Raw genomic sequence first — 17,845 nt, 5'->3', positions numbered from 1 at the left:
GTCGAACTAACCATGCAAGTTCATCATATCTTCTTCATCCAACGGAGAAGAAAACGATTGCAACTTCAATGTTTGACACTCAAAGGAAACATCAACATCCTTTTCCAAGATCTTCAAGAAATGCAAATGCCATGCAAGTATATACATTTAATGAGGTACTCTGAAAATAATAAGCTGATGGTTCTTTTCATAGTTAAATGGGTCTTTCCCACAGTTCCATTTCCTGCTTCCTATTCCATTCTATCACTCACCCTTTTACCCATGCATATGTGTATGTGTTTAGATTTTGTGATTTAGTTAATAAAACTTGTGCACAATACGTATTTGGTTCTGATTCTCTGCTTGCAACAAAGTTTACTTTACGATTTAGATTTTGACTACGGGCTCTTAGTACTGTACAGTAAGAAAGACATTTCCCTTCCCCGGAAATGAATATTTCTTAGAATTAATAAACAATTAACGCTGAGTGTTCACGGGGCGAACAGGTGGGTTGATTGTAATATTAATTTTACTACATTAAGTTAATTATATTAACTGATCCAAATATTCATAATCAATTATAACCAGTTATTATTGATTATTAATATTTCATAGAGCTAATTCGTTACAATGTCAATGCATTTTTTACCTGATCTGGAGACCACTGATGATCTGTGTGCAGATCTGCAAAAAGCTGTTCAAGAAAGTGGCTCTGCAATTTTTTTTCCCCTGCATTGTGTATGTGATAGCAGGAGTCTCCAATGTCCAGCAGTATTAGGCAGTGTGCTGCAAATCCTGGTCTCGAGACCGGTCTTGCTTCCTCTCATAACCTTGCACATCATAAGGCTCACCAGATTTCCCCCATGGTATTTCATGCTGCGTGAATAAGTTATAGTGACTTCTCCAAGCTGGCAGCATTCACCTTCTGGACTTCGAAGGACCCCAGGTGCTCTACCACCACCTTCTTTGCATCTTCATGGTGCTAGCTAACCAACATTTGCCAGCACTTTTTTTGTTGCTGTTGCATGTGCTTTCATCCACAGTGAGGGAAATAAAAAAAACGTCCTTTTGGAAAAAGTACACCCCAAACCATTCACCAACTTGTAGGAGGCTGTGGTGTGTGATAGCTTAATTTGTCACAAGGCCATATTATCAAGCGCAAGACTCTGGGCCAATTCAACTATCACTGGAGCAATAGATATGGGAAGGGAATGTTCAGCGATTACACCAAGTACCATAGCCTAAAAGATAAATAATATAGTACATACCTAAACACAATTTAATAGTCCGGGGTACATTACAGATTTCCTTCATGTAATTAACAGGTGTCTATTTCATAAGCCTACACTAACACAACTAGCCTACCTCTGCATTAGCTATGCGATCTGATGTGCATATTTAAAACTTTATAAAGTAAAATAACTAGCTTCCGGCCAAACAAACATATGGATTCCACTTACGCCTAAAGCGTAACTTGCACAACTTGTGACGTCGGAAGTAGCGTACTGTGTCATGGCGTAGCGTAAATATCTGCACTACGTCGCATTACTCACATAAGTTGTGCTTTACACTTAACCGTATGTTTGTTTGGTCGGAAGCTAGTTATTTTACTTTATTTAAATATGGATATTTTTTCACAAACTTACACAAACGCATCGCCTCGCTTCAGAAGGCCTTTATTAACCACGTTTATTGACTTCAAAACAGAAACGGCCATTCACTGCCATTATGAAGCTTGGAAGAGCCAGGACATTTTTTTTATATAACTCCGATTGTATTCATCTGAAAGAAGAATGTCATACACCTGACTTGAGGGTGAGTAAATCATGGGCTAATTTTCATTTTTGGGTGTAAGGTTTTATTCCTTTATCTGATCGATTTTTGAAGGCAGCATAAATGTATCTTTCGCTGCCTTTGATATCTCACAATCCTGTGCTTTCCATTCTGTGACAGTTGAGTTAAAATAAATAAAGATTGCTTCTGAAATTTGCTGTAAGTGGTCAGTTTGTGTGTAGATGTATTTTATTTTTTTTACCAACGTTTTCCTCTTCTGATATGTCATTTAGTGAGAACTATTGTAGTAATTTGTTGTAATTAATTGTAATAGTAATTAAAAAAATTATTAAGAAACACAAGATTTTCTGTGTATCCTTGGTCCCTTTACCATGAGGATGCATTTTCCAACAGGGTGCATAAAGCTGCAAAGTTGAAGTATAGCTCTGCCTCTGACATCATTAAAGGCATGGACTGCCAAAGAGGTGGTGCAAACCTAGGCTAATAGAATTCACCTCAACAAGTTATTTTGAGATTACAAGGGCACAGATAAACCATTTATAATAAACACTGCAATATTCCATTAAAAAAAAAAATACAAGAATTGTCCATTTTGATATCATGGTGACTTTACCAGGCAAGTGCAACGGCGTTCCAGACTCCTATCCAGTTGGTGGCGGTAATGCACCTAAGCTGCTTTGCCAACCGCCATTAAAACTTAGAAGAAGAAGAAGAGGAAGAAGACGACGAAGAAGGAGGTGGTGGATGAATAGTTGCTTAATATGTGGTAGATAAAGAGAAAAAAGTCTGATTTCTGGAAGTAAATGAATCATTTTATTAAAAGGAAGCTGCATTTTTAAACAATATTTCCAAGACTCAATAATAAAGACGCTTCTGGTAAGTGATCTGTTTGAGATGCAGGAAGGTCACAAGATCCTCATTTCAGTAACATCAGCTCTTCAGTGAAAATGAAAGTAAACTGCGCTGACACATCATCTGATTAATACAACTAGTGAGATTTGACAGAAATGTGCCTACTTCGCGTATAGGATGCGTCTGTACTGTGTAACTTATCTGTGTTCATTTAATACATGCTCCGGACAGAACTTCGTGCCATTTCAAAACGTGCTGCTTTTTTTAACAGTGGAGCGATAATTATGCGCAATAGCGTGCCAAGGTGTGAACACTTTATTGAATGTTTTGAGCACGGAGATGAGATATTTGCATCTGCCATCACACAGGGCCTGTCCTAATATCCACACTTGCTGTCTTTGCACTTGGCCTCTTGTCTACGTAAATGATGTGTTTCCTGTATTTGGCCCAAGTGTTTGAGTGGGCGTGAAGACCGCAAGTGGGTAACTATTTTTAGTGGTGTAAAGATGCAAGTAACGTTTTTACAGTGCTTTATTTACACATTTTGATTTTCTATACTTTGCACATTAAAATGTCTTGTTTAGAAGTCCTTATGTAACAGAAGACACAATTAATTTAGATGTTTCTAATTAAGTGATAAAAAAAACGTTCTGCAAAAATACAATGTGCAAACACTGTGCTTTACTGCCAAATTATATGTAATATCTAATTAATTTAACTTACACTAAAAAAGTCTTGACATCTCACAATTTCAGGCCACATGAGTTCCTTAAAGCGATGAATGATGGCATACGTTTAGCCTTAAATACTTCGATGCAGTATTAGAGATGGTGTGTATTTAGTATGTGTCAAGGGCACTGAGTTTTGGCAGTTTTCAGAACTGGGGCAGTCTTATTTCCTATTGTGTACATGCGTTCATGTAGCGAAGACTGCGTTTATGAGTATTGGTGGGACAGGCCCATATTTTCATCTGAACAGCTTCATTTACTGTATTTTTATTTATTTATTTTTTTTAGTTGAAAGTTCATAAGTAAAATAAATCAGTTCTTTAAAACCCCCTAGATTTAGTATAATACTATTTGTATTGTGTTTCTTTTGCAGGTAAATGTGAGAAGATGGTATTAAAAGAGATTCCAACAGACAATATCACTCGCCCTTTGGGCCGGAATGAGGTCATAGGTTTACTCTTCCGCCTCACAATATTTGGTGCTGTCACTTATTTTACAATAAAGTGGATGGTTGATGCTATTGATCCAACAAGAAAACAGAAAGTCGAGGCACAAAAACAGGTATGCAGTTTAATTTCAGGGAAATATAAATGTGTGCGATTTCCAGACATGGAAAAGCAATGCAGTGTAACTGTTTAGATGCGGGTCCAAGTTTTAAGTATAATTTAACTGCAGGTTTATAACTTTTTACAATCCTTAGCATCACCAAAGGCTGGAGTTTAATCATGTGAAGTTTCGTTGCCCCCTCACAGGCAGAGAAACTCATGCGGCAGATTGGAGTGCAGAATGTGAAGCTTTCTGAATATGAGATGAGTATTGCTGCTCATCTTGTGGATCCGTTGACTATGCAGGTGAGGAATGATGTCACCATCTGACTTTATTTACCAGTAGTTATTTGTCTCTAAAACAGTCTACCTTTGTTTTGTTAACCCTTTAGAACCTGAAGCTAAAATGGGTGTTTTTCACACATTTAGATTTTTTGACTGTAAAATTCTAAAATAATGTGCTATCTTCATGTGCATGGTGTCATCTTTTTCAGAAAAAGATTAGCTTTCAACAAATTACAGTTATTGACCATTATTGTGTGTGGTGAGTTTGTAAATAGAATTTAAATAGACAAAAAAATTAAAAAACGAGAATACTTTTTCTGATTTTTATTTAGATAAAAACTGAAAAATAACAAACGAAAGGAACTAACACTTTAAAGTTGAAAAATGAAGTATAATACATCAGATACAGGTCTTTTTTGTGACATTGGGTTGCACAGTTTTCATTTAGGACACTTTTTTTCATACACGCACACATTCATTCATAGGTACACACACATGCACATGCATATACCACATGTAAAGATACGTGAAAGAGTAACGGCCATCCGCCTCCCAAGTTTCATAAAAAATCATCCCAATCCCCTCTTCTGCTGTCTACCACTTCTTTCGCGATGTATTTGTTAGTTTCTTTTACTATTTTATGCAATCCAAAACACTCTAACCTGCTGCGCTTCGTATCTCTCTGTTCAAATCCTTCCTTCCCGCTCTGCCAGAAAGCTGCTGTCATTTGCTGACGGAATTACCGTAATAAGCCGTATTATTGCCGAAAAGCGCATGTTGTCTACTAGGGGTGGAACGGTACACAGAAGTCACAGTTCGGTTCATACCTCGGTTCAGACGTCACGGTTCGGTACGATTTCGGTACAATGGAGTGAAAAGCAAAACAAAAATGCAGAAGGCATTTTTATAAATGTCTTAAGCCTTGTATTTTTTAAATAAGTTTTATTAATAAAGGCATAGAACCAGTTTATTTGTAGTGCACTGACAGTATAATTAGTTTATTAATTAAATTATTAAAAAGACGAAAAAACCTTGAGATATGTTTGGTAATTGTACCTGAATGAATTTAAAATTAATTTGCTATTTCAGATCAATATATTTGTTTTCCTTCATTTTAATTAACCCTATTCTCATCTGAATTATAAATAATTGATTTCCGTATAAAATAATACTACCATTAAAAACTTTTGTTAACAGTTGTAGGTTAGCCTACAGTTTGACAAGAGTTTAGAGTGTGACAAAAGCACAATGTTGTGTTTTATTGCGAGTGTACACAAATATAAGTAAACACTTTGCAGGTTTAATGATCTGTATGAACAAAATGACGGAGTATGTTTTTATGTTTCCACTGTTCATCGCCCGTGCCTCACACACACACACACACTGTTCGATCGCGCGATTCGCGCCCGCGCCTCTCTCTCTCGCACGCGCGCACACACACACACTGTTCGATTGCGCGATTCGCGCCCGCGCCTCTCTCTCTCTCTCTCGCACACACACACACACTCCAGCATTGCAATCTTGATCGCAGCCTGTTCATTGCTGCGTTCACAGTCACACCAAAAGCGAATAGAGCGGAATTAATCGCTATTTAAGAGTTTTTTTTTTTTTTTGTACCGTGTATTCTCCGTGCAAATTCGTGCACCGAACCGTGACGCCCGTACCGTTTCGGTTCAATACGAATACATGTACCGTTCCACCCCTATTGTCTACTGTCAGGGGCAATTTGAATGGTTTTGATAGTGCGAACGGTTGAAGAGTTACGGTACAATGAATACAGCTTGCTGGTCTGTGTCGGCGACGACACAGCCGGTTCTAAAGGGTTAAGAGAATGCAAGTTACACAAGTCATTGTAACACATTGTAACACGTTACATTGTTACACAAATCATTTGTGTGTCCACAGATTACATGGCATGACATTGCAGGTCTGGATGAAGTCATAACTGAACTGAAAGACACTGTTATACTTCCGATCCAGAAGAGACATCTGTTTGAAGGATCCAGACTTCTTCAACCTCCCAAAGGCAGGCACTAGGATGAAAATGTTTCTATAAAGTGTTTCTAAGCTCAACTCCGCACTTTATTCTGAGGTGGTTTGCCTGTGATCTTCTCAGGTGTGTTGCTGTATGGGCCTCCAGGCTGTGGGAAAACTCTTATAGCCAAAGCTACCGCCAAAGAGGCTGGATTCCGCTTCATCAACCTGCAGCCTTCCACTCTCACTGACAAATGGTACGGAGAGTCCCAGAAACTAGCCGCAGCCGTGTTTTCTCTGGCCATCAAGCTACAGCCCTCTGTTATCTTCATCGATGAGATTGGTAAATGCTTGTGTTGATTTTTATGCTTTGCATTTCCTTCATCCACCCCTAATATTGACATCCCAGTAGTTATCAATGTAAGCTATGCTTTGAAAGCTAGATCTCTTTAGCTTCATGGAACATTTATGAATCACTAGAAGTCTACTTTTGAATCTAACTTGGTTCCTGTTGCTCCTTTACAATCACATAATATGGCAATAAGTGGAAGATTCTGTATAATTGTCATTTTTTTTAAAGAACTTATATTGTCTTAATGTCTTAGATTCCTTCTTGAGGAATCGCTCAAGTTCAGATCATGAGGCCACTGCCATGATGAAGGCTCAGTTCATGAGCTTATGGGACGGGCTGGAAACTGACTACAACTGCCAGGTACAAATCCGCATCTTTTGTGAGGTTTACTGGTTTGATCAGTGACTCAAGATCCAAGTCAGTTTCCTTTTCTATCTGATGTGTTGTGATTGTGTTTCACAAAGGTCATAATAATGGGAGCCACCAATCGGCCACAAGATCTTGATTCTGCTATACTCCGAAGGATGCCTACAAGATTTCACATCAATCAGCCGGTAAGTTCACTGATTTTAGCTCAAATATGTTTGATGGTTGGAAAATGAAATGTTCAGTTTCACTGTTGAATCATTAAACTCTGTAGTGATTCTTATAAATGATCATTTGTCATTTGTATACATTTAGAATATAAAGCAGAGGAAAGACATATTGAAACTGATCCTGGAGAATGAAAATGTAAGTATTTATTAATTGGACTGTTGTTGCTATTGAAAGTTGCAAATGCTGAAAGAATATTTTCTCATTTTCTGAAGGTGGAGTCTGCCGTGGACTTTGGTGAAATTGCCAAAAAGACTGACGGCTTCTCAGGAAGTGACCTCAGAGAGATGTGCCGAGATGCTGCTCTGCTTTGTGTGCGTGACTTTGTGCACCAAGAAAGGTAAACACTTAAAGAGCTTCAAAGACCTTGTCCACATTAATACATTTTCATTTGAAAACGCATTTTTTTCTCTCCGTTTTGGTTTTGGCCATCCGTCCACACTGAGATGCCGTTTTTGTCAACAAAAACTAAGCTTTTTCAAAATGCTCACCCAAGTGGATACATTTGAAGTGTTGTATTGTGGAATGGGATAACGTAGGTATTTGAAAACAATGGCATGTGTTTACTCATGTGATGCATATTGTACCCATAAATATCTATGTTTGTGCCTGCTATTCACTTTCATGTGTTGCTAAAGAATATAAATGTTCCTTTGTATAATCGACATATTACATTTCTGCAAAGATAACAAAAATTTTACTCACAACACAATTGCTGTCCTGCGGCAAAACATGAGCAATTGCGTTTTAGACCAAACATGGAATGGTGATTTTGAGTGTGACCTGGATGCATCAGAGAGTGGTGGTGGGATATTTTGCTAATTAAATAATCGTGCCAGAAGAGTAGCATGAGAGCTTTACTATGTCTGCTCTCTCTGTATCATCTTGTGAGCTTTTATTACGTTTGACCCATGCGCCGTAAGGTGATTTAAGTGCTTTCAGACGTTTCAGTGTGGATGAGCAACTTTTGGAAAACGCTAGTGTGGACAGAGCGTTATGAAATGAAAACACCGTTTTCAAACGTATCCGGAATAATGTAGACGGGCGCTACATGTACAATGTACCTCAGACTCCAAAATAGCACAGAACACAACAGGCTCTTTTTTAAATCTTTGTCTGAAGTTAAAGGCTTGTCATCTTTACATAATGGATAGAGTCAATAGTTTACATTTGAAACCGTATGAAAATCAAGCATTTTGCAGGCCTCGTCAGCCAAGCTCGCACCAGCTCTTCCTGACGTGTACCAATCCAGTTTCGACATCTATCACAGCGGCCCATTTAAATTCCCATTCCTTCAGCATTTCCTCCATAGCATCGCTGCTCGCAATCAAACTCCCTCCTCCAACCCCAACTCCACCCACCCGAACCTGTAATCAATCTGACTGTCATTTTGTTTTTCCGTACAGTTCACTACATTGCAAGCATTTTCTATCGTGTATTTGTATTTCCACAACTCATGTAATTGAGAATTGTAATCATGTATGCATATGCTGGTTCTGTTCTGTACCCCAGAGGGGTTTGACTTGCTGCTCTACACGCATCCACGGGCGTGGGAGTTTTGCCCAGAACAGAACCACACCGCTAACACTAACTGTATGCTATAATTGTAATAAATTATATTTACTTGGCGAAGTGGTCCTGACTGAACTTGCATTTGCGGTACTCTCTTATTAATTCTTTTTCCATCCCATGACAGTCCGGTGGAAGACTTCATCCGCCCAATAAGGCAGGAAGACATGCAGAGGGCAATCGAGAAGATGAAGAAGTCCAAATCTGCAGGAGTGCAAGAGGCGTTTATGCACGTACCACTGGACTGAATGTGATGCTGCTGTTTTAAAAGAACATGAAACTAAATTTGGTCTGTTTTTCTTTTTTTGTGGCATATCATGTCATGTTTTGTAAAAGGGGGAACTCAGGATTTATAAATGGTGGAATGGAGGCTTTTTTCTCTAATCATCTTTTTTTTTGCACTGTTATTTAGATATTCTGTTTTTGCCATTCAATCAATGAGCCTTATTCACACACAAAAATAGAGTAAACCACTCTTAAGTAAATGGTCACATTTGAGTCAATGGGACAGTTTATGAAAGATTGAACGATTTACATAAAACTCATTCTGCTTGTGTTACAAGAATGAGGTCCATTGTGTTTGTCTTTATAGGTTTGGTTTGGGTGGTGTTTGTTCTTTATGAAGATGGGCAACAGTGTAGTTACTATTTCCAGTTATGCATAAGGCACATAATTTCCCCTGCAAGAATTATTTTTTATATCAACGGTATGTAACAATTTAGCTGATCTGTAAGAAGTGTGTTTAGTAACAATTTTAACAACTCTCATCTGTTTGTTTTGCCCCAGTGATTGAATGATTTAAATTATAAATGCATAGACTTGTTGGCCTTTTACATTGAATAAAATGTTTAAGTGTTAAATTTAGCCCAGATTAGAGAGAGTGCGATGGCCTGTTGTATAATTATTTATTTGTGAAACATTAAATATACTTCCACAAAATATTTAGGGCAAGTGACAAGGCACTGCTGTTGTTATTTCTGGGGTTTGAATGGGCAACGGATCATTTAATAAGTGGAAAGAAACCGTTTTCTTCTGGAGAAACGGTTATGGATTGATGCACCATTTTAGAATGCTGGCAATACAATGAACAATTTTACTGTATTCAAGGAACAATTGTATACTAGTATTTTTCAGTTATTAGGTTTCTTAATCCACAATAGTCCATTGCTCTATCCAATTTAAATGTGTTTTGAAGTCAGAATATATTTAAAATGTTTTGTTTACAGTGTACAATAATTGGATGACCATCCTGTTCTTTTAATTACGTTTATTGGAATTACTGCCCGATGCACACTGTATCAAATATTGTAAGAAATTACAAAGTGTAAATCTCGCAAGTCCATACATTTCCTGTAAGACAATAAATATGTTTAGGTTGGTCCAATAACAAAATGGCAAGACAATAAATATGCTCTTGTTCCTTCACATTGGATTCCTCAAGAGTTTCATGTTTTTGCATTCAGCACAAATCTTTCACATTCATACATCACTCTTTACAGTAACTTGTTCATTTGGGAATATAACAGTAATGCCACTTTTACATTAATGCACATGGAAGTACAAAGAGATTTAAGTGCAAGACAATACTGTGGTTATACTCTACTGCCAGTACTGAATGTTTTTAAATTCTTACAAAGCATGTTAAAGAATTAAAATAGAACCTGTGTATACAATGAGAACAAGACGTTCTCTACTGGTGGAAATACTGCCAAGACAAGCACTTATCCGAATCAAATTCCAGTTGAGGTAGGCAAAATATTGGTCCCATTACTGTCAGGTATACTTTGATCAGACTATGTATATAACACATTTGAAACAGCAGTAGCTGTGTAGTTTGATCCATCTATGCTTTTATACTGGGTGATCTCAGGAACAAAATATACTGTATTTTAAAGAAATTTGCAGGGGATACATATAGATAGCATTTATCTAAAAATGTGGTACATTCTAATAAACATGTATTTATTTTAAAAAAAAATCTCACTACAAATTAGGATTGTAGTATATAATGCACCTTTCTATAAACTTGACTGTATGTCTTGTGTTCACTGGTCCTTCTGCAGAGAACTATAGTATTCAACTAGGACTTTCCACGCTTTGGGGGCCATGAAACCATCAGGGGGGTTCTCTCCGCTGCGGGCAAGGCTCCTCATTTTGGTCCCTGAGATGAACTCAAATTCACCATGTCTGAAAAAACAGAAAAGTTGTTGACTTGAGCTGCAGCTGTATATACAAATGTCTATAAATATCGATACTGCAGTGATTTTAATACTTATTCTGATGAACAATAATGCACAAATAAAGTTCAAAATGAATGAAACGGAGAGCAGTTAAGCGACATGACAGAGGTATATTATTAGATGTCACTTTAAATAAACTATTTAAACTAAAATAAAGCTAAATGCGACAGTTTTTATAATGGGTGATGACTGAGTAACATTTTATTTTACAGTGTCTTTGCTACATGTTACATGCACTTGCTATAATAGTATATTATGTTATAAATCCAGAGTATATTATGCATAAATACAAGTAACTAATTAATTAATTGTTGTTAATTAATTTTACTCCGTACTTAAATGTATAATTACAATGTGAAACCAAATATTATTGTAGGTTAAATTACAGTTGTTATAAGATTGATCATGTTCTGTAATTATTGTTTAAAAATGACAAACAGAGCAGACAGAATTAAAAATTAATTTAAAAATTATGGCTTGCAATACCAATATATTTAAATTTAAAAAGCTGTGCATTAAAAATTATTTAAAATATACTTCATCTTGATTCTACATTAATTTGGGGGTTCAATGTATAATATATTTATTATGGCAAACTATTCACAGCCATAATATATAATATAATATAATAATATTAAAATAAAATATGTACGCACCTTTCCTTGTCATAGAAGTCCATGGCCTTCTTAACTCTGTTGTATGCAGCAACTCTGAAGGGAATAATCTCAAGAGAGGTGAGGCCTGGTGCCATGGTCAGCACTTTCCCACCATGTGTGGGCTCATACAGGTCCTTCTTTGTCTCCGGGTGGGGCATACCTGCTGGATCTCGCCCTACAATGTAAAAGTTGGCACCCGCGATCATCCTGGCCCGACAATGCCACTGTACCTATAAGAACATTTCGAATTGTTGCCCTGTTTAGAATTGACTTGACTCACAAATTAAATTATTTGTATTGAAAAAGGTCTTATTAAACAGCCTCTTATTGGTTTCAGTGTAACATGCTCAGGAAGAGTCTGACCTCTGTAGGCCCAGCATACATCATGGGTGAGGGGAAAATGGCCACAATTGTGTTTTCTGGATCCAGGACTCCTTCCTCTAGCACAGCAGCATGCTGTCTCATGCGCCAGTCCAGCGGGACGTCGTCCTCTTTTGTCCAGCCACCCAGAGGGTGCAGAAGCAGCACGGGCTTCTTGTAGCCTCGCTCGAGCAGACGGCGCTTAGTGTCCTGCATCAGGAGCGCATGGCCATTGTGCACAGGATTACGCAGCTGGAATGCAAAAATGGCATCTGTGGGGAAAAGACACAATTGCAGAGGGTTTTGTCGCACTAGCAAATACTTATGGGAAGAAACCATGTTTCGCTTTTACCTGCTCTCATTTCTTTAAATTTCTGTCTTAGTTCACGTGGAGTGAGACGGTACTGGTCAAGACCGTCATTCCACCTAAGTCTCTCAAACACCTCCAGGTCTCCACCAGCCAGCCAATCACCACTCTCCATTACCATCTGTACAAAGGATAAATGGTGTCATTTGATTGGCTGACTGTACTAGGAAGTATAATATGCAACTGTTTTAAGCAATGTCACAGAGATGTGTCCTCTCACCTTAATGTACGGATGTTGCGGGCATGTTGTCCCCCACTGCCTTGCACATCTCTCTTCCTTACGATGCTCATAAAACTCAGGGTTGCGCATGATTGCCACTTTTTGACCTTTGAACTCCAGGGCAAAAGCAGTGTAACCGTCCAGCCTCTCCTTGTCGTCCTTGGATACAGGCAGCACAATGGGAACAGACAAGTTGATGATCCCACCTAAACATAAAAGATTATTAATATTACTATTTTTATTTTTAACAATAATATTATTATTATTATTATTTAATGTTATGTTGGATATTATTACATTAACTAAATATGCAAACTGAATAACTAGGTAAATGTAAATTATTCAATATTACTAATTAGATGTATATTATTATTAAATTAATCTTCAATATTAAATAAACTACCGTTCAAAAGTTTTCGATCGGAAAGATTTTTTGTTTTTGAAAGAAGCCTCATGGTCACTGAGGCTGTATTTATTTAAACAAAAATACAGTAAAAACAGTAATATTGTGAAGTATTACAGTTTTTCTGAATTGCTAAAACACTAAATACCATTCTATACCACACTATAAAATATGTATATGTATATATAATATAAATTATGTATAAATATATATACAGGCAAATATTTCCTAAATATATAAATGCGTATGTGTGTATTTATATAAACAATATAGTTATACACGGTACACACACATTATGTAAACACAAACTTTTATTTTGGATGCGATTAATTGCGGTCAATCGTTGCACAGCCCTAATTTATTTAAAATAGAAATAATTTTGTAATATTATAAATGTCTTAAAAGTAAGTTTATGTAAGTAAGTATGTGTGTGTTTGTGTGCATTGTATAAATGTACATATTCACACGCACACACACACAAACGTGTAAATATGTCAATTAAAAACATTTCTTTGAAATACAGTAGAGACACTTTAAAACTATACATTTTTGAGGGTGATGATTAGTTTGAAAATGTCTTTACCATCAAGCAAAGTTCCAAAGTGCAAGACTTGCAGGAATTCTCTCTCCCTCATGAATCCCCTCAGTGGAGTCGCCCACCCCTCAGCCAGAACCTGCACCCACTGCAAATCCAGCTACAAGACCAACGAGAAACACACAAACAGCACTTTCCTTTTATCTCATGACAAGAACCACAGTTTGCCACAAAATACCAACTATGAATTACGACAGTTCATTTTTTTCTACAGTAGTTATTTCAGTAGCTCTTGCAGAACGTAAATTATGCAGTAGATTTGGGTTTGCAAACACCAAGTTACAGTGAAAAGCTCTCAGTTAACTGAACTGTGAGGAAATGCCTGTGGTGTAACAAGCAGGGCAGTTGATTTCCACAGCAGTAGTAGGGCATGTGTGTGTTCACGAAGGGTTGCATTACCTCCGTGATGGTTACAGTGGGGAGTATATTGGCATCACTCAGCACCAGGTCCAGCTTGTTTTCAGGAACAAAGAGCTCATTCACTTCCTCTGTCACACCAGTGGGAACAATATCCTGTGAGAACAAATCATCTGGTCAGTGGCGTTTTAACGTCTCTCAAGAGAATACTGACAGTCTGTCAGCTGGCACAAAGAAAGGGACAACTGACAAAACACATTATCTATTTAATGACCTGAAATTAAAGACTGACCCACCTGTTCCTTCAAGAGATCCACTAGCTGAAGAATGCAGTCATTGACAGTGAGCTCTCCAGTCTTCAACACAAGCTCAGGGGCTTCAGGTTTCTCATAGTCAGAGTCTATTCCTGTAAAACCTACATGAAGCAAAATGTAGTTGAAACATTTTCTAGATACTCTCAATTTAATCACATTATTGGCAAATGATTACTCCGAATTAATAAAGGGATAGTTCACCCAAAAACTAAATTCTGTCATCATTTACTCACCCTCAAGTGGTTCCAAACCTGTATGAATTTTATTCTTCTGCTGAACACAAAAGATGATATGTTGAAGAATATGAGTAACCAAACATGTGATGGGCCCCATTGATTTCCATATTATAGAAAAAAAAATTTATGGAAGTCAATGGGACACATCAACTGTTCAGTAACAGACGTTCTTCAAAATATCTTCTTTTATGTTCAGCAGAAGAAAGAAATTCATACAGGTTTGTAAATGATGATAGAATTTTCATTGTTGGGTGAACTATCCCTTTCAGTCCCAACAAAATATATAACTGTGTAATGTTTTCAATGTTAAAATATTTTCTTCTATCCAAGATAAATGTGACGAGACAGCTATAACCCATGTATTTATAGATTTATTTTCCTGAAAAAAATCTTCAAAATACCTTTAATCTCTCCAGCACGGGCCTTTTTATAAAGTCCTTTGACATCTCTGCTCTCACACACCTCCAGTGAGGCATTTATAAACACCTCAAAGAATGGCAGACCCGCAGTCTCATGAATCTTCCTGGCATCGTTTCGATCCTGTTGTGAGAACACGTAAAATCATCCTCTTAATGCATCATGTTGCAGAAATTATTAAAAATTTTCATGTAATTTGGGAACCTCGGATATCACTAAATATCACCAAACCTTTGTAAATGGAGAAATGAAACTAGTGATGCAAACCAGTCCGGCATCCGCAAACAGTTTGGCGACCTCAGCAATACGTCGAATGTTCTCTTCTCTGTCTGTGGCTGTGAAGCCCAAGTTCTTATTCAAGCCATGTCGAATGTTGTCACCGTCGAGCGAGTAGCAAGGAATGGCATGGGAAACTAGATATTCCTCCAAAGCAAATCCAATCGTAGTCTTTCCAGCACCAGACAACCCTGTGGCGAAAAAATGTAGAACTAAGCAACCCTCAACTCACATAAATACACTTTTATTGTATGGAGAAAAAAATATGCAATATTTTATGTGAATAGTAACTGAGATCATTCAACCTAACATCTCTGTTCCAGAAGAAAGGAAGTCATACAGGTCTGAACATGAGGAGGAGTTAATGATGAATTTTCATTTTTGAGTGAACTATCCTTTTAATTTGATCCATCTAATTTTCTCCTGGAAGTCTCACAGGAGAAATTCCCACCTGTCAGCCAAACAGTACATCCACGAAATCCAGCTCGGGTCCCAACCACTTGGCCACGCTTGCTTCTACTCACATGGTGAGCCTGATAAACAACATTGGTTGCTCTCTGCATGTCCTAAAGTGGATATACACGATATACATGATGTGAAAAGTAAGATTGAGAACAAATTGCAAATCTGAGCCTAAAGCACTATTTCCATCTTTACTGATAACGACAGTGCGTTTCTATAGGGACAATGGGTCAGATTCACAAAAGTGTTTATAGGGATAGTAAACCCATAATACAAATTCTGTCATCATTTACTCACCTTCATGCCATTACAAACCTAAAAGAAAATATTTTTTGAGAAATGTATCAATGTTTTTTGTCCATACAATAGAAGTCAATGGTCACCAAAACTGTTAGGTTACCAATATTCTTCAAAATATTTTTTTACATTCAGGTTTGGAACAACATGAGGGTAAGTAAATTATGAAATAATGTTTATTTTTGAACAAGTGGTCCCTTTAATTTTAACTTCTATTATTAAATTTTAACTTCAAACTTCAGGACTGAGGAGGGAGTGGCTTCGGAAAGAGAAATGAAGAAACAAAAAGGGCCATTCATGCAGGACCATGGAGAGGAGGCCAGTTGAACCAGAGCCATCTCTCTCTCTCCCTCTCTCTACCCAGGCTCCTTGGATACATAGGAAATCCCAGCTTGATGCAAGTAACCCTGGGGTTTTGGTACACAGTGTCCCTTTGACTGAGGATATGCTAAATCTGGCTTCAACTGTTACAAATAACATTAATCTTACATGGGATTTGTGTGGTTATATTGCAGAACCAGAAAACACTTTATACAGCATAGTGGAATGCATAGTTCTGTCATGTAAAACAGAGACAGACATTCTAGTATAAAAGAAGTGACCCCTAACAAAAAACCTAACATAACATCAGCCATTCAAATTAATTCAAGTCCAATGCCAAATCTAGACAAGTTGATGAAAAGGATAAACCTGAATCATATCCTGCCACATCACAAAATATTTTCAATATCCTGACGAAAGCAAACACTCGTGTTATTTTAAGTGACTGTCACTCCATATTTATCCAAGTTCCCTAAGTTACACGGATCAGTCGAGCAACTCTTAATTTGTGTGAATGTAGCCTACAGCCTTTCAAAATAAACTGGGTTTTTTTTAACTAATACTGGTAATACAAAATACTTCTGGTATGTTTTTAAAGTCTGTTGAAATTTCTTAGTTCGTATCGAAGCAACTTTTAAAAGTTTACGGAGAAAGAAACAAAAGAAAGAAAAAGGCTGAACTTCAGCAAACGTACCGTTCTCTGTTTTTTCAACCCAGACATGATGTCACAACGCGAACACGCTGGTCAGAGCTTTCTAAAAAATGTGACCCTTTAGGGACTAACACAGAATAAAAGAAAGTGAAGTTAGTGGAAGTCAGGATAAACTGGACACGTAGCACTCAGGGTTCTTCCTGAAACCCTCCCACACATCAGCGTGCGCTGCTCACGTCACCATCACGACTACACACACACACTGATTACACTGATTCTCAGTTACTACCAAGATCTCTCTCAGGGCACACAGAGAGTAATACAACACAGATACATGAAGGGGGGGGGGGGGATTATTACTGTTGCTCTGATCTGGGGTTGACAACTTCCATCTCAATCTCAGCCAACCCACATGGACCCACTAAGAAAAGAAAAACTTGAATAACATTAACATTATTTACAAAAACAATGCACCACATTAACCACACCAGAGCAGCATGAATAATCATGTTAAACCTTTCTCTCTCTTTTTAAAATTCATTTTTACTTTTCATTTTTTGTTCAGAAAGTATAAGCTAGGATCAGGTAATCCATCTTACTTTTGTGCTTGTTTTGATTGAATTGGATCAAGATAAAAACTACTCCAGATCACCAAATCCAGATTACCTTTAAATTAGACTACAGCTACTTACTATGAAGAACTACCGGTAGAATAGCCAGTGCTTGGGTCACTGTGTTTTGATTTTAAGAGACAGAAAACAGCATAATAAAAGAATACAAGCATCCCCGTCCATTTAAAAAATGTTTTCAGTCAGATCCCTCATCTGTCCCACAACAAATAAACAATAGAAAACAAAAGCATTTAACAACTAATATATAATTATTGACAGTTAAAATTAAATATATTGCTTTTGTTTGACATTGAGCTGTTTGAGGGTTTATTTTATGAGGACAAAATAATTACTTTTACTTCAATGTATTGAAAGGCTTTATAGCTGAA

At 37.2% G+C, this 17,845-nt stretch overlaps 2 protein-coding genes across 2 annotated transcripts; one reads left to right on the top strand and one right to left on the bottom strand.

The window, feature by feature from the left end:
• The first annotated feature begins 2,521 nt into the window (after positions 1 to 2,521).
• Positions 2,522 to 9,142, top strand: atad1b (ATPase family AAA domain containing 1b). The gene is made up of 10 exons (XM_056253058.1): positions 2,522 to 2,649; positions 3,727 to 3,914; positions 4,106 to 4,204; positions 6,089 to 6,209; positions 6,300 to 6,500; positions 6,763 to 6,869; positions 6,974 to 7,063; positions 7,191 to 7,241; positions 7,319 to 7,443; positions 8,800 to 9,142. Exons 2-10 carry the CDS (start codon positions 3,741 to 3,743, stop codon positions 8,918 to 8,920), a joined length of 1,089 nt encoding a protein of 362 aa, XP_056109033.1. The 5' UTR covers positions 2,522 to 2,649; positions 3,727 to 3,740; the 3' UTR covers positions 8,921 to 9,142.
• A 1,523-nt stretch (positions 9,143 to 10,665) lies between these two features.
• Positions 10,666 to 17,057, bottom strand: papss2b (3'-phosphoadenosine 5'-phosphosulfate synthase 2b). The gene is made up of 12 exons (XM_056253056.1): positions 16,888 to 17,057; positions 15,565 to 15,679; positions 15,069 to 15,304; positions 14,822 to 14,960; positions 14,167 to 14,285; positions 13,913 to 14,026; positions 13,502 to 13,613; positions 12,516 to 12,721; positions 12,281 to 12,416; positions 11,932 to 12,200; positions 11,569 to 11,798; positions 10,666 to 10,859 (listed from the first exon to the last, which is right to left on the bottom strand). The coding sequence occupies exons 1-12, from the start codon at positions 16,912 to 16,914 to the stop codon at positions 10,718 to 10,720; spliced, it is 1,845 nt and encodes a 614-aa protein (XP_056109031.1). The 5' UTR covers positions 16,915 to 17,057; the 3' UTR covers positions 10,666 to 10,717.
• Between the last annotated feature and the right edge of the window lie 788 nt (positions 17,058 to 17,845).

The sequence above is a fragment of the Rhinichthys klamathensis genome, unplaced genomic scaffold, assembly GCF_029890125.1.
Source record: "Rhinichthys klamathensis goyatoka isolate OS25496 unplaced genomic scaffold, OSU_Roscu_1.1 h1tg000101l_1, whole genome shotgun sequence".
Lineage (NCBI taxonomy): Eukaryota > Metazoa > Chordata > Actinopteri > Cypriniformes > Leuciscidae > Rhinichthys > Rhinichthys klamathensis.
The sequence above is the reverse complement of the archived record's forward strand: the minus strand, read 5'-3'. Positions and strand labels throughout refer to the sequence as shown.

Bases quoted from the DNA above. Each gene is read 5' to 3' on its own strand.
- atad1b (XM_056253058.1), top strand. From the start codon at position 3,741: ATGGTATTAAAAGAGATTCCAACAGACAATATCACTCGCCCTTTGGGC. The intron at 4,205-6,088 runs GTGAGGAATGAT...GTGTGTCCACAG, and splicing joins TGGATCCGTTGACTATGCAG to ATTACATGGCATGACATTGC. The intron at 7,064-7,190 runs GTAAGTTCACTG...GTATACATTTAG, and splicing joins GATTTCACATCAATCAGCCG to AATATAAAGCAGAGGAAAGA.
- papss2b (XM_056253056.1), bottom strand. From the start codon at position 16,914: ATGTCTGGGTTGAAAAAACAGAGAACG. The intron at 12,417-12,515 runs GTGAGAGGACAC...TCCTTTGTACAG, and splicing joins CGCAACATCCGTACATTAAG to ATGGTAATGGAGAGTGGTGA. The intron at 11,799-11,931 runs GTCAGACTCTTC...ATGTTCTTATAG, and splicing joins TGTATGCTGGGCCTACAGAG to GTACAGTGGCATTGTCGGGC.